General features: G+C 42.6%; 8 protein-coding genes across 8 annotated transcripts; 4 read left to right on the top strand and 4 right to left on the bottom strand.

Moving 5' to 3' along the window:
* Positions 1-229: 229 nt before the first annotated feature.
* SS1G_08414 (predicted protein) lies at positions 230-758 on the top strand (the record flags this gene model as incomplete). The annotated part of the gene is made up of 4 exons (XM_001590624.1): positions 230-237; positions 365-459; positions 522-649; positions 723-758. 4 exons carry the CDS (start codon positions 230-232, stop codon positions 756-758), a joined length of 267 nt encoding a protein of 88 aa, XP_001590674.1.
* Positions 759-1,646: 888 nt separating this feature from the next.
* On the top strand, positions 1,647-2,295 carry SS1G_08413 (predicted protein; the record flags this gene model as incomplete). Its single annotated transcript, XM_001590623.1, has 3 exons — positions 1,647-1,675; positions 2,086-2,160; positions 2,241-2,295. 3 exons carry the CDS (start codon positions 1,647-1,649, stop codon positions 2,293-2,295), a joined length of 159 nt encoding a protein of 52 aa, XP_001590673.1.
* A 1,771-nt stretch (positions 2,296-4,066) lies between these two features.
* On the bottom strand, positions 4,067-5,767 carry SS1G_08412 (predicted protein; the record flags this gene model as incomplete). Its single annotated transcript, XM_001590622.1, has 1 exon — positions 4,067-5,767. The coding sequence occupies one exon, from the start codon at positions 5,765-5,767 to the stop codon at positions 4,067-4,069; it is 1,701 nt and encodes a 566-aa protein (XP_001590672.1).
* A 600-nt stretch (positions 5,768-6,367) lies between these two features.
* On the bottom strand, positions 6,368-7,633 carry SS1G_08411 (hypothetical protein; the record flags this gene model as incomplete). Its single annotated transcript, XM_001590621.1, has 5 exons — positions 6,368-6,459; positions 6,513-6,803; positions 6,860-7,252; positions 7,309-7,430; positions 7,473-7,633. 5 exons carry the CDS (start codon positions 7,631-7,633, stop codon positions 6,368-6,370), a joined length of 1,059 nt encoding a protein of 352 aa, XP_001590671.1.
* Positions 7,634-8,749: 1,116 nt separating this feature from the next.
* Positions 8,750-9,811, bottom strand: SS1G_08410 (predicted protein; the record flags this gene model as incomplete). Its single annotated transcript, XM_001590620.1, has 4 exons — positions 8,750-8,845; positions 9,000-9,124; positions 9,160-9,217; positions 9,695-9,811. 4 exons carry the CDS (start codon positions 9,809-9,811, stop codon positions 8,750-8,752), a joined length of 396 nt encoding a protein of 131 aa, XP_001590670.1.
* Positions 9,812-10,428: 617 nt separating this feature from the next.
* Positions 10,429-10,698, top strand: SS1G_08409 (predicted protein; the record flags this gene model as incomplete). The annotated part of the gene is made up of 2 exons (XM_001590619.1): positions 10,429-10,457; positions 10,521-10,698. The coding sequence occupies 2 exons, from the start codon at positions 10,429-10,431 to the stop codon at positions 10,696-10,698; spliced, it is 207 nt and encodes a 68-aa protein (XP_001590669.1).
* A 963-nt stretch (positions 10,699-11,661) lies between these two features.
* Positions 11,662-12,747, bottom strand: SS1G_08408 (hypothetical protein; the record flags this gene model as incomplete). The annotated part of the gene is made up of 2 exons (XM_001590618.1): positions 11,662-12,128; positions 12,186-12,747. 2 exons carry the CDS (start codon positions 12,745-12,747, stop codon positions 11,662-11,664), a joined length of 1,029 nt encoding a protein of 342 aa, XP_001590668.1.
* Positions 12,748-13,451: 704 nt separating this feature from the next.
* SS1G_08407 (hypothetical protein) lies at positions 13,452-15,286 on the top strand (the record flags this gene model as incomplete). The annotated part of the gene is made up of 5 exons (XM_001590617.1): positions 13,452-13,644; positions 13,694-13,863; positions 13,922-14,491; positions 14,546-14,852; positions 14,910-15,286. The coding sequence occupies 5 exons, from the start codon at positions 13,452-13,454 to the stop codon at positions 15,284-15,286; spliced, it is 1,617 nt and encodes a 538-aa protein (XP_001590667.1).
* Between the last annotated feature and the right edge of the window lie 37 nt (positions 15,287-15,323).

The raw sequence follows: 15,323 nt of genomic DNA, 5'->3' as shown, positions 1-15,323 counted from the left end.
GATTGGTAGTTTCAATCGAAGTTAGAAGATAGAGGCTCAAGGGATTGTCACCACAGATCGTACTGTGTACGAATGCGAAGAGAAAAGAGAAAAAAGGGAAGCGTAGGAACTTTATACACGATTTTCTGGTATTTTTTCAAAGACCTATGAAAAGAAACAAAACAAATGCATCATTTCGAGGCAACTAGTATATCTAGCATGTAATATTCAGGGGGAAAGGCCCGACAACATGGCTATGTAAGGATCTTATTCCTCAATTGTGTGTAAAAATGAGGGAAAAGCGCCCTTGTGCATATAGCTCCACTAAAATTGAAGAAGAGATGTGAGGCTATTAACTTAGTTAACTAGACACTACAGGAACAAGAAATAAGAGTGACCGTAGGAAGATCGATCCGTTTGACTCTTCCAGCAGGGGTCGTAGAACCGTTTTTAGAAGCATCGTTGACATTCATAGAAGTGGTATTTAGCTAGAAGCATGAGGAGTGGTCATATGTAAGTCTTGATTCCTTGAAGATTTTCAGGGGAAGTCGACTCTGCACCCGAAGAAGCAATTCGAGGGGCAACGAAAATTGGCATCGTCATGATGCCAAACTATGAGAGGCTAACTTTGCTGCACAGCTTTGATGCCACATCCCCGGGTGTTCCCCATGTAGGTCTATTTAGAGGCAATGGAGATATATGATGGATGTAGTGCGTTTCAGACCTGCTGTACTCATAAATAGCCACCATGTCAAATTGACAAGTGGCCTTTAGATTAAGCCTTCCCCTCTATCTTTCCTAATGTCAACATATATTTTTAGAGTTTCAAGAGTATAGGAAATGAGATAGAAATCGATGGGACGATCTCGATGAGTTGGAAGTAAGATATGTCGTTCGATCCTAATGAGACTGTCAGTGAAATAGCAGCATAATTTAAGATGTTGGACAAAGTAGCCCTCATTCTCCGGAAAATAAACAAATTTGGCAACTAATATCTTTTTCCTCATATAATCGATGCAGAGTCTCTGATTTTGGACGTTTCAGATATTTGGGGGACGTTGGGGGAAATCGGTACACGGGATTCTTAGCGCCGGTGGTGATTTGTCAGAGATGATAAATGCTTTGCTTATGTAATATCTAATGGAGAAAACAACTTTCTTTGTATTGACCTTGACTTGTTCCATTCAAATCTTTCACACCAGGAATTAATCTTATCATTGTACTGTCTACAATTAAGTTCATCCTATATCTTGTATAAGATTTTCCTTAGGTAGTACAAAGTATATACTGTACTTTCATTCAAAATCTACTGCATCATCTCACGGGTGATTGCAGAAGTACACATACTGAACGACTCCCTCTTGTCGTCAAATTCGGCATCATGCAGTTCGTCACTTCGATCTACAGTATCATTTTGAATTCCTTACCTAGTTATCAGTTATGACTAAACTAGTACATGCTACTATCAGAGGCATTCGGCTATATCTGAATGCACATAGTTATGCAATATATTTTAATACTGGGCTTGGAGCATAGTGTTCTTGAGCCTCGTACAGTTTGTCCAACCACTCTTTACTGTACGGTTCACCAATAATTGGTTCCAAGCAATTGATGCCAAGCAATGACAGTTATGTATGCAGTAACACGGCTAGGCACACTGCCACCACATGGAAAAGCAGGCTCAAAAGGCATCCAGGTAAGTTTCCTTACAAGGAGAAGAGCCCGGAAAAATTTAGATCCCTCAACTGATTGACATCAAGAAATTTGATATTCCCTTTTTTTTTTCCAATCAGTGGGTATCCTCTCGTGGATCACATTTTACCTTATTGTTTTGTGATTGTATAAGCTCACAATCGGGTTTAAATTCTTTTAACTATTCTTCAAAAGTAGTCTGCCATGGGGGGAGATTTGTTCTTACACGGCAAAAGCTGGCACCTATTCTATAATGGTGTTCGGCACTGACATCATACACCCGGGATATTTTAGAATTCGGCTTCATAGTCTGTTGTGCTACATCGGAGTAGACCGAGATCTTACAAACTCTTTCCGCTCGAGTGTTCTTCCCATGGAGTACTTGGGTTTTTAACGGCTGATTGCATTTGATAGATTTCCTCGTAAGATTTCTCAAACTCCCACTGCAACAGAATACGGATGCGTGCATTTTGAAGGCGTGAGCATTGGGTACATACATACACCACATATTTCCTGCAGTGAATACCTAGGAAAAGTGCAATATTCACATGATAATATGCAGCTTGCAGCTTTTCGGCATACAAGATAATGCACAAGGAAGTAAATCGTCTTTACATTGCCTAGCACCGCATGCAATCGCGATATCTAGAGAACCTCCGAAAAAGCCAAGAACGAGATCTGGGAGGGAGGCAAACGGCAAACCACACAGATTGTTCCTAATTTCCTTGGCATCGCGTGTAGGTCTTTTTGTCAAGATAACAATCCAGACAGGTGCTTTCCATTCATCACTCTGCTTGATCGCGCACTTTCATTTACATTCTTTCTCTCCGACCATCCCCGGTATAATTTGGAACAATGAACTCTTCGTAACTTATATTTTATCACATAGACAAGCCTATCAGTGGCACGCAGCCTTGAGTCCCCGGTATTGTAATTTCTTTACCCATCTCCTTCTTTATCACTTCTAACTAGTCAAAGAATCTAAAGAAACAGAAACACTCTTTTTCGAAAAGGAAACAAACAACAAAGTATCACCTCTGATTCCAACCGACTTTTTTGTCCTTATCTCGCGTAGCTGCACATTTTTTCCACCAAGAAGCCTTGAGAATCTGCAATCAATCTTCAAAAATTTACCACACCAAAGAGGATTCAACTAGGTAACCTGCTGAAAGTCAAGGAAAGCAGAGGTCGTGATGGCGCAGACTAAGGATCTTAGACTACTACATAAATAAATCGGTGATAGATAAATAAAGAGATAAATAGATAGATACCTTCCCCTCTACCTAACACCAAAAAGATCTTCAAATATCTTTCCCTTTCACCTATCCATCCATCCATCCATCCATCCATGAAACCACCTATCCCCAAACCTCATTCCTTCTCCCTCCCCAAAGCAATCCTGCACGTACTGAATCACAGCCTTAAAATCGACGTTGATAGAAAAAGAGCGCCAACCAGCCAGCATTAGAATTTAGCTGTCTTGAGAGATATCTTCGGTATGATATTCTCGAGTATACATTATATAGATACATCACTAAACAGTATATAACTTAATGAGTAATTAGAGAAAATAATACAATCCCCCGAGAGCCAGGAGGTTCGCGTGATGTAAATAATATGAATGATCGATCTGGATGGATACTGTGATATTCTATTCATCTCTATGCTATTGTTATCTCCTAGATCTTACTAGATCCCCTCTAATATTCCTTCGATACTGCATCTACAGTAGCGCGCCGGCTCAGATAAAATCTAATGAAAATCAGACCCAGATAGTTTATCAGTCATCTCACGGAGTGTAGAAACCTTTGTATCATAAAGTAGATACATAAAGGTATGTTATGTAATTCTTGTTTAATCTTAAGATCTTACAATTAAAATCTTGAACCATCAGCACCCGTTTATTACGCTTAGAATTTAAGTAGGTATCTATCTACTCTACTTATACTCCTTCTTAATCAGGTCTTAAAATTATTCATTGTACATTTTAAATTCATATACCTACTTCATCCAGTTTATCAAATTGTATTTATTTTTTCTCACTTATTCTTCACTCATAACATTATAATTAATCAATCAATCAATGATAATAAATTTATCCAATTAAATTCAAAAGTTTTGTATTACAACAAATAGGTTTGTTTTTTCAATAATGAGTTTTTTTTCCAATAAAGAAATTTTTTTTCCCCAATGATGATAATCCAACCCGTGGATCTATCTCAATTTTAACATCCGACTAGCGGATCTGTGTTTAAAAAAGTAAGTTGGATTCTTTGTCTGTTCATCGATAGCATAAGTTAATCATAGCGTATAAATCATGAAAAGTCATAAAGCATGTTTTGTTACCTTTTTTCCTACCTTCTTAACTCCTCCCTCATCCTTTCGTCATCCTACCTCAAGCATTTCCGGAGGAATTGCCAGCCGAAAGTCTGAAGCTCATCAACTCGCTGCCATGAAAAACTCTCCCCGAGCATCTCTTCTTCTTTTCTTCGGCCACAGGATCCATCAACTTTACTTCTGGCACACTGCACCATTCCCACATGTCCAAAGTCGGACACCAGCTAACGCTTGCAGTGAATGCTGGTGTGTCTGGAGTTGAAGAGATGGGGATGCGGAAGACGGCTGGATGAGGAGGCCCAACGCGACAAGTGATCTTGTGATTGGCGCTGACGTGGTTGAGAGTAGTGAGAGGAGTTGTGCCAGCGGTAAAGGCGGGAGGAGAAAGGGTAGTTGTAGGAATGAGTGGGGGTGTTTCCTCACTTTGGGAGTTGGGAAGTGTGGGAAGATCGGTTAGAGAATTGAGGATGGTTGGGATTTCGGTATGTTCAACGGGACGAAGATCAGATTCATCATCCGATGCAGGACCATCCAAAATCTGCGACGCCGTCATCCAACATTTACGGTCGTCATCATCAGACTCAGACTCAGATGTGGAAGTCGATGAGCTGAGTGAAGGGATCATTGACACAGTTGGAGATGGTGGACGAGATGGGGCGGGTAGTTTCACCGAGAAAAACTTTTCTTCGTCCGAATGGCCCCAGCTTTCCGCAGATTCAGTGGATTTTTGGGTCGAGGATCGCTTCGGATTGCTGAGCTTCAAGGATTCAGCATAGGCTGCAGATGCATCTGCGAGTTCTAATACGAGGTCGACCTGTTTCTGAAGCTTCTTCACCTTCTCCGACTTTTCAGTTGCGTCCGCAAGTGCGGTTTCGAGTTCTTTCTCAAGCGAGTTCACCTTTTTCAACTCTCTGTCATACAACATCTTAAAGTGATCTGCAAAGACCTTATACTGGCTTGGGGCCACACGGGCTATGCGCATCTCTTGAAAATCCTCCTCAAGTTGTCGATTTTTACCTTCGAGTTGTCTATTCTTGCTTACGAGTTGTTCATTCTCGTCTTCAAGTTTACGATTCTTGACTTCTACTTGCTCTATCACTTGACCGAGCCTGGTGCAAGCCTTGCGTGCATTGTCAGAATGAATTTTCCAAGCGCGAGCTTCTGTTAAAGTGGGTGATGCTCTTCTGACTGAACAGTGCGGTTGCGTGGAAGGGTCAACTGTCTCGCAGTCCACAGTGGTGGCAGACAATTCAGGAATCATGATAGTGAGACTTGGAGATGAGCTCTTCTGAAAAGATAAATTGGATCGTGGTCCAGGCATTGGAGACATCATGGCGGAACGTTCATTCACGGCCTCAAGCTCACTGATGCGGAATGGGTGTGAGCTGAGTGGAATCCAGGGCTCTCTGGGAGTCATCTCATTAAACCTATTAAACTCATGCCGATACATGGGCTGCGGTTGTCCGTCGACGATTTTCGAAATGTTGAAAGGCTCAGAGACTATATGTCTGATCTTGGTTGATGATTTTCCTCGAAGAGCCATTAAGGCAGTTCTAATTGGAGTGGGAATCCTTCGAATGATATTTCTCTTCATCACAACCATTCGTCCTGTATGTGGAGAATTTTGAAACACGAGGGAGTTCCGGAACCGGTTCTCTGGATTTAGCCATGTATTTCTGACTTCTCGAAAATCGACTTCGATTGGAGTACGGGGGAGTTCTGACATGCTGCCGGTAGCCTGCGACGAATTTTGAGCCATTAAGGTGTCGATTCTAAGGCTTGGTAATCCCTCCAGACGACTAATAGATCTTGGGAAATGTGGTGATGCGTTCATGATGTTAGTCTGACCTACCTGATGTGTAAATGAGGAACTTGTCACGGATTTTCTTTCAAGAAGAGGTTGATCAAAATTGCCCGGGAACTGAAGTTGCTACTTACTACTGATGGATTTTTTGTGATCGTTGGTATAGTTGTGATTGCAATAGACCCTGTAGAATGATTTAGAAAGAAATCATTGGGGAGGGGCGAGATGTTATATCATGTAATATTTCGCCTGTCCTACCACTGTTTTGAGAAAATAGCTTACCAATACTTTTTACTGCCGAAAAATAAGGTTTAATGAGCAGATCAAACAAAGACAAGCCAACTCAAATCTTGACAAAGGGCAAAACAATTGTTGTAACACCGGGTGCAAAGAAAAGGGGCTCATGATTTTGAATTTATAACGTCATGGAATTTTCCTCCCAGCTAAATGTAAATTTGACAGCGCAGTTGTACAAACATCATTTGGGACTGATCTGATTAGTGGCTCAAAATTACTTCGAATACCAAATATTTATATCAAAACCAGGCAACCACATCAGTAGTAGTTACTCTCACCCCGAGAAATCGATGGCGTGCCGAGTCCTGAGTCACGACTAAAGGCAAGGTTAGAGCCAGGTCTCTGCGCTACTATGGGAAGTTTAGCAGATATATGAAGAGCAAGATAGATAATTTGGTTATACCTGATCGAACAATCGGTCTAGAACATTCAGATGCTACAGATGCTCCCTGGTTCCCGACCTTTAGGCCGGCCCGCATGCCGTAACCCGCAAAGCCAGAAGTTTGTCCAACATTGGCATTAAGACTAGAAAGTGGAGTTCGACGAGGAGTAACGGTAACTCGTCCTTGAGATAAAGGTAAAGGTGTTCCAGCCATATGATGTTGTAGATTGTTCATGCCAATGCTGACAGGAGGAAAATTGCCAGATGTCAAAGGCTGTCGATGGGAGGAAGGAGTCGCTTGAACTTGGTTCACTGTTAATCTTGTGAGCAATTTGTACTATAGTCTTAGAACATTATTTTTTTCTTACGTCGCTGAGATCCTTGGCCGAGTCCTTGACCGGCAATAGCATCCCAGCCGCTACTGTGTCTTCTTCTTTGAAGAGGGGGCGGCGGCATGCTTGGATTGTGAAAACCGCCGCTTTGATGCGTTCCACCAGCCAGTTGATTGGGGTAAAATGGTTGTTGGTGCGGTCGGTGGTTATCGGTGCCTGCATTGTCAGCGAAGCGATTACCAGTTACGGCCGCTTCTATGGTGTCATCAACTGCGTTCGAAGCAGCTGTCTGAACCTGATCCAGCAATCCTCTACGCTTCATCTTATCGTAAAGTTCTTGCGTTTGGAGTAACTTCTTATTCTTCTCTCTGAGATGGTGGTTGAGCTCTTCATTCTTTCGCCTCAAAGCATCCTGATCCGTACTCATACCTGAACACCTTGATTAGCGTTTTTTCAACCATCCGGAGTATCATACATAGACTTACTAATAATTTTGTTGCGAAGACTAGATATTTCGCTGTTTGCGTCATGTATAATTTTGTCCATCTGGGTATTCAATGTTGAGTACTTGTCTGTCAAACTTTTGGCCAGGTATTCTTGGTAAACACTTCAAGATAGTCAGTAAAGCTTTCGTTGGCAGAATGCCTACACGAACATCTCTTGGGTTGTTTGATATGCCCAGAAACTCAACGCTCGGCCTGCACACTCCACTATGACACCCGGAGTAAGCCCACTCAACACACTCGTCTTGTAGTCCTCGCTCGGGTTTAAATTCGCGACAACGACATCGTCAGGATTTGGCAGATGCATGTCGCATGCAGGACATGTTGATCGTCGATTATCTCGTGTGTTATTAGAGAGCTGGGACTGATTCGAACACTCAATACAAAAGACATGACTATCGAAAATAAGTAATGGAAAGGTCAAATGAAAGCGAACATGAAACAGGAATTCGAAGAAACACGAACCTGCAGGTCGTAACTACTGCATGATCGCTCAATTCTTTCCGACATTTCAATGCATTACATCGAAGTATGAACTCCATTTCTTTCGTTCAAAAAGTCAAAGGACAGAGAGGCTTGGTTCTACTGAGGCTCCTTCTCTGTCTTATTCATCAAATGTCAATGGTCATTATTGCCATTGTGGTGATTGTAGTTCTGAGGATTCCATAGAAGTAACCTTAGCAATATGACGAATTGGTTTGTTTAATACAAACTGGAAACTAAAGTTGATAGACAGAATTGATCAAAAAATTGAACAATTGAAGCTTGATGAAAAAATATTTGAGTTCAGAGGAGGCAGTTTGAGAGGTAGATGTTGAACACAATCAGGTCACATGATCCGACACTAGCTTTTTATAAGCTATTCCTCTTCTCCCGCAACTTTTACCTTTCCAGCCCAATCAACACTACGTTTCCTAGTCCTAGCTTCCTGAACAGTGATAATACCTTGTGATCCTATCACTAAGGGTTATATTCTTAATAGTAAAGGTTTTTCTCATGGGCAGTCAAAAGTAGCAAACGGAAGACATTACCCCGCAATTTCGCGTTTCTCAATGATTCGTGCATCCAAATATCGGTTTCATGCCAGGTCTTACCTCACTGACGCCTTCATGCGGCATAATATTATCTCGGTATATCTCCATCTGGAGTATCTAGTGCGTCCGAGATTCGTGGGGATAGTTTCCCCATTGAACTGTTGTTATGTGTCGTTGTACTGTTGAAAAAAGAACGGTGGGATGGTCGCGTGTATATGTGCGCCCAAATCCTACGATAAGGTTGTAATTTTTGCAAAAAGGGAGTTCAAGATGATTCCCAGTTCCCGCAACGTACGATTTAGAAATTGTAACTTCCAGTTTCAAATAAAACCGTATTTCAGCTTGATGTGTTTAAGTTTGTTGTAAGTTTTGCGTGCTTGTAATGGAATTCATAGATCAACTTCGAACAATACCATTGGGATAAGCATCGCGTGTGTGGTAACAATTCCCAACACCGGTTCTCCCCCAAAACCTCTCTCAATACCCTTTTCCGAGGCTCTGCTCTCAATCAAAAACTAGACTGGGATCGAACCGAGATGCAAACATGCAAAGCTCCACAATCAAGCGGGGAAGCTACCATTAATTCATTCATTTGAATGAAGACGGCGTACCTTGCAATCTGTCGTAAAAGGGACATACACCAACGTTGCAAGCATCACTGCTAATGCACTCAATGACAAAAGATGCAGCCTCATTAATGACAATGCTACAAATCCTCATAACAAGAGCACTATGGTCGGGACCCCTTGGGCCTATGCGTTGCCCTAAGTATCCTTTCCGTTTGGAATTAGGGAAGTACAAAGCTCAGCGTCAGTCACATAATTGATCAATTTGACTAGACTGATTGGCTGTCCGTGCTAGTGAGCTGTTAATTTAGGATGTGCTGTAGCATGGGGGTAGAGGGAAGCGGATGAGATTGTGATGTTAGCCTCCCGAATATTTTTCGTGACACAAAAGTGGCAACTTGCATCTCTGGGATTTTAATCGGATCTAGAGTTATTCCTGCTTACGAATAATGACGGAATACTACTATTGGAACTACTTTGGGAGTATGAAATAATTACCCTAGGTTCCTTTCTAGATCTAGAATGCTCGCCCGAAGCAGCACGCATTTTGGGGCTAGTGGCTGACCAGTCCATAATACGTACACTGTAGGTAACGTGCATGACCACGAATAATTTCAAGCGAATAAGAATGTTCGGTATTGCGGTAAAGCTCGTGTTGCGCCGTCGGGAAGCATGAAGTAGTGCCTTCCGAAGTCTGTGAACAGTGTAAACCCACCTAATTTGGGTAACACACAACAAATTTTGGGTTCAATCAGAGTTTTCGCTCACCTCTTTCAGAAAGTGAAATCTTTCCTGCCTGGCATTGCAAGCCCGGAGATACGCAGCACGGCTACAACGGTCCTTTTTACACCCAGCCAGTCTCATCTTCGAGCCGAAACTACCCATTACGCGGGAACATTCGAGGCATGGAAATCTATTAGCATAAAGTACAACGACGATTTGAATTCTGGTTCACCACAGAGACTGGGTGATGTAGAGAATCGCTGCAATCGCAAAAATGACCTGAGCAAGTTGCCAGCACCGCCTATCCAGTTATAGGTTTTGAATTGATGACTCAACCATTATGGCACGTCTGCTCGTCACATACTCAGTCTCTCATAAAAGACCCAAAGCCGCTTTGATCAAAGATGAGGCAACAATATATGATTCGCATCCGCTTTTAAGCCAGCACGCTCTCATATAAACTGTTTCACGGTCTATATTGGAGCCAGCAAATCCAATCCTGTCATATCTATGGATGGAAGCCATGAAACAACAGTTGTACTTGGTGCTCTTCCAACCTCGAGCGGAAATGTCATATTGGCATCGACTGATCCTACCGCAGCACTAGTCATTGACCCAATTACTTTTTAACTAAAGCCGACCTATATGTGTTGCGCATAGGAGTGGGAAAATAACAATGGAAGCCATTTTGAGCACCATAGAGGGGCAAGCTTTGATAGACACAGAAACTATAGTAGCTGGGGAGAAACCTATTGGATTAGACGGTCGGCAATGCGGCAATGGATGAACGAATCAGAGCACGTGGGGAGTACGTACCGGTCCTTGCTGTACAGAAGAGATATTCACTAACTCTCTCCGCGAGACTGTGTAGCATCCTGCTGGACTGCTGCTATGGGAAGGTTGTGGATAGCAGTTTGTGCGTATATGGTGTTCAAGAACTACCTGTCGTTGATGCTAGTGTAATACCTTTGCCTATCGCGGCTCATTATCAGGCTTGTACTTGTGCTCTTTCCGAACAGGCAGCTGATATAACTGGAGCCAGCGTGTGACTCCCTAGGAAGTAGGTTGACTTTTCAGGTTCTGGAAAGTAAAAGGGGACATGTGTAATTTCTTTTGGTGAATAACCTAGACTTTTTAACTGTTCGGAAATGCAGAATCTTCCTAATTTGGACCTAACTCAGACCACTACGGAGATCAGGTTGGTGATAATGATCCACAAGATCCCTTTTTACAAGAGTAAGCCATTATAACTCATCAGCTTACTTGATCCACCACAATGATAATCTCCAAACTACTAGCCCACTGCCAAAAGTAGGATACAGTACAGTCTCATTTTCACATAAGAACCACCTTCAAAACTACGGAGACGCTGCAGCCTCCAAAAATTATTTCCAAGTTTTCAGACTCCAGCTCCTCAAGCCCGATGGAACTGTACCTATCCAAGGTAGTATAATAGCGTCCCACACCTCCAAGAACTACTTGGAAGAAGAATGGTAATCGAACTATCAGCGTTACCGGTGGTCTAATCGGTCTTGCTCTGTCCTTCTTAGCCTAAAACCATTCGATGTTGTCCTTCATAAGCTCATCTCGTTTAGCAAGTCATAGCCTAAGAACTTGGCTATCATACGCTAATCTACACACCTACTGATGGTCTACCTAGATTCCACGGAATTATCTTTTGGTGAGTTAAACCAGTGTATGTTAAAAACGCGGACGAAGTGGAGGGACAACTCACCACACGTTCTAGACTTGAGCTTACTACTGTCATCTTCCAATCCTTCGAAGGAAGCCGATATTGATAAGCAACAAAAAACAGCACTCGGAATGTGAAAATAGAGCACAAAGGTGGGGTTTGGGTCTAATTCAATAAATTGTGTCAAGAGCTCTTGTCAGTGGGATTCCAGACATGGATGTGAAAAATGATAAATCCCATTAATTATGGCATGAGCTTATTGATCACCGATTAGCATCCTAAAGCTCCTCCTTCCACTCGTCAAGCCTTGACAATCTGCCTAAGGCCTCGACTTCACTCCGTGCTCCGTCGCAGTGCGTACCTCGACATTACCATCCTCCATCCCGAAATATGCAGCCACTGGTTTTTGTCCGCCGCCTTCTTCCCCAGCATTGGCGACCTGTGCACCATTTCTACCATGAAAGAGGCCCGTTTCTAGTACTCCGACTATTCTCTTCAATCTTCTCCCTAGGTTGTGTACCTCCCAAGTACCATGTTCTCCATCGCCCTTGTCATTACCTTTCAGATCCGAAGGAATCAGAAGTTTAGGGAAAGGCGCATCAATAATCCACATGCCGTTATCTGTTACGACTGGTCCGGCTTTCGCACTTCCACCTTGCCTAATTTTCGGATCCGGAGATCCGAGTGTAATCAGAATCCTCTTTATAGTTGGGGCGGCTAGTGGCGCAATCTCGATTGGAATAGCTTTCCAAGATGTAAGGAGACGAGGTTGAAGTTTTCGGTAATCTATGTATCATTAGCCTGAGTTAGAGTCACCAACACATTTCCCATATCTTTACTGACCCGCTACACATACGAACTTCTTGGAGGAAGTTGCGACTAGCTTCTCTTGGAAAAGACAGGCTCCACCTCCTTTTATGCAGTTGAGATCTTCGTCAATTTCGTCTGCCCCGTCAAACGCAACATCAAGACTTTCACGTTTTCCCTTTAATCCTAGATCCTGCAACCCCGTAGAAACATCAAAAGCAGCATCCCCACTAAGATGAAGAGGCTCGACAACTACCGGAGGTAGAGAATCTATGCTTCCTAGGGGTAGACCCGCCTCAATAATCAATTGCTTGCTCTGATCACCAGTGGGAACGAAAATCATCTGTGAGGTGATTTCTCGACCCTTAGCGGCAATGGCTTCCACTACATAAACGACAGTACTACCTGACCCGATCCCGATATATTTGTAGGTGGGATCAAAGTGATCCTCAACTGCTTTATATGCTGCTCGACGTTTGGATGCTTCTACTGGTGAAAGGTTTGAGTAGTCATAGGTATGATGAGGAGTAGCATTTTCAGCAGCTGGAGCTGCGGAGGATGCGGATTGGCCAGGAACGGCTGGTTTTGTAGAAGCCATTGATCTCGTGTAGCGTTGCGCAGATATGTTTGATAGATTCGATTTCGAATTATTTAAGAATTGTGGGAAGTTTGGTTGTGTGCTGCGGGAATGACACTTAGTGGAACCAAAACGTGTAAATGAACGATGGGTTGAGTTTATGAATCTTATGTGAAGTATATTGTTAGTGACATGCGAAAATGTATTTGAATGAAGGAAACGAAAAGCAAAATTGCGAGGGTATATTTCCATCAAAACTCGGGTTACGAAATTTGCTTGGGTATTTAAAGATAATTATGATGAATCAATAGTTGTTATATGGTGGGGTCAACCAAGTGGGATGGGCCCCGACTAGATTTTAGAAACATTTTCTGCGATGTTGCTGAATAAGATGACATGACAGCTGAGCTAAACGTCCGATCCGGGAGGAGAGTTTCTCCGGAGCAAAGCTCGGTGAATACAGCCGTGAGGACTTTCTCCGGATTGGAACTAACGCTAAGATAAGAGCTATGGTCAGCACGTGTCGATAAGAGCAATTATTCTTAGATAAGCAAGGCTTCCGAGATGGTCAAGTGTTGGTCCCTTGATGTATGGATGTTATTTTGAATATTCCTATCTTATCATAAATATACATTCGTACATTTTCTGAGTAATAGAAGGATCTACGCATTCTCTATACACTCAAACTTTAAATACCTTAACATCAGTCCCTGTCTTCTTCCACAATGACAGAAGTTGTCACAGAGCCCACCCCTCCCATCCTTCAAGGCCCTTCCGACAAGGAGAAGAAATATGATCGACAACTGCGATTATGGGCAGCCTCGGGGCAAGCAGCATTGGAAAATGCTAATTTGCTACTATTGAATTCTGGTTCTGGCACAGTTGGTGTTGAGACCTTAAAGAATTTAGTTCTTCCAGGTATGTAATGTAACATGCCCAGTTATGCAGAGTCAACTAACAACAATAGGCATTGGAAAATTCACAATTGCGGATGAGGCACTTGTGAACGAGGCTGATCTAGGTGTCAATTTCTTTCTTGACAAGGACAGCTTGGGAAAATCAAGGGCAGAACAATGTGTGAAACTTTTACAAGAACTCAATCCGGACGTGAATGGGGACTGGTATCCGAAGCTCAAGGTACATCAGCAGACTTGCTTGCCCACCAACATATATGCTAAACAGAATATGTATGTAGGATGGCAAAATAGATCAAGTCTTCGAATCAGACCAACAAGAAAAATATACATTAATAATATACTCGTTTCCTATCGGTCCCAAAATCCTCGCCCTTGCAGAGAAATACAGCGCAACCTACAAAGTGCCTCTCGTCAGCATACACTCGGCAGGGTTTTACTCATATTTTAGGACGCATTTACCAGGAAACTTTCCTATTGTCGACACTCACCCTGACTCGACTGCCACGACAGACTTACGGCTCTTGAAACCATGGCCAGAACTTTCGAATTTTGAAGCAGATCTGACAAAAAACATCGACGCACTCAGTGATCATGAGCATGGGCACATACCTTACCTTGTCTTGCTCCTACACTTTTTAAGGAAGTGGAAAGAAAAGCATGGATCCTACCCGTTGTCGTACAAAGAGAAAACGGAATTTAGGACCACGGTTTCAAATGGCACAAGAAGAAATAATGCCGAGGGTGGAGAGGAGAACTTCGATGAAGCTGTTGCAGCTGTGCTAAAGAATATCTCTATCCGAGATTTAAACAGTTCTGTGAAGGAAGTCTTCGAGTATACACCAACTGAGGTATGATAAAAGTGTTCCAATTGAGGAATCTAGTTCTAATCGCCATGATTTTAGGAAGAATCAGAATCAGATTTCTGGATCATAGCTGATGCTGTCAAGCGATTCTATGAGAAGCATAATGAACTCCCACTTCCAGGATCCGTCCCAGACATGAAGGCCCAATCAAATATATATGTACAACTCCAGAATATCTACAAGGCAAAAGCCCGCCAAGATGTCCAGGAAGTATTAGAAACTATTCGTGCACATCCGCGTGGTAAGGAGATTAAAGTGGAGGACGTGGAGGTGTTCTGTAAGAATGCAGCTTTCATCAAGCTGATCCGAGGCTCGGATCCGATATCAAATTTGCAAAAGATAGCAAGTATGTTTACCACGTATATCCAATATTTGAAGAATTGAGACTAATATGCTAGAGTAGAATCGGAATCTGAAAATGATGAAAACGCCCCTTTTACTATGATGCCATTATCAAACCTCCCTATCTACTTAGCTCTTCGCTCAACTTCCCACGTACCGTTAGCTAGTTCGTGTGAAATTCTAGCCCAGATTGATAGAGAAATTCCGAATTCCTCTTCCAATCCGCGTATCCGAAAAGTCGCTGAAGAAGTAGCACGAGCCAAAGGAGGGGAATTACACAACATCTCTTCACTGACAGGGGGAATGGTAGCACAAGAAATCATCAAAATTATCACGAAACAATATGTACCGATCGACAACACATGCATATTTGATGGTATCACAAGTAGGGCACAAGTATTGAGGATCTTTGAGGGAACAAAAACAATTGTGCCTTGAAAAAGGAATAGGGGGGTTTGGCGAAATTGGGAGCCAT

The sequence above is a fragment of the Sclerotinia sclerotiorum genome, genomic scaffold (genome assembly GCF_000146945.2).
Source record: "Sclerotinia sclerotiorum 1980 UF-70 scaffold_11 genomic scaffold, whole genome shotgun sequence".
Taxonomy (NCBI): domain Eukaryota; kingdom Fungi; phylum Ascomycota; class Leotiomycetes; order Helotiales; family Sclerotiniaceae; genus Sclerotinia; species Sclerotinia sclerotiorum.
Note: the sequence above shows the minus strand (reverse complement) of the source record. Positions and strands in the feature narration are given on the sequence as shown.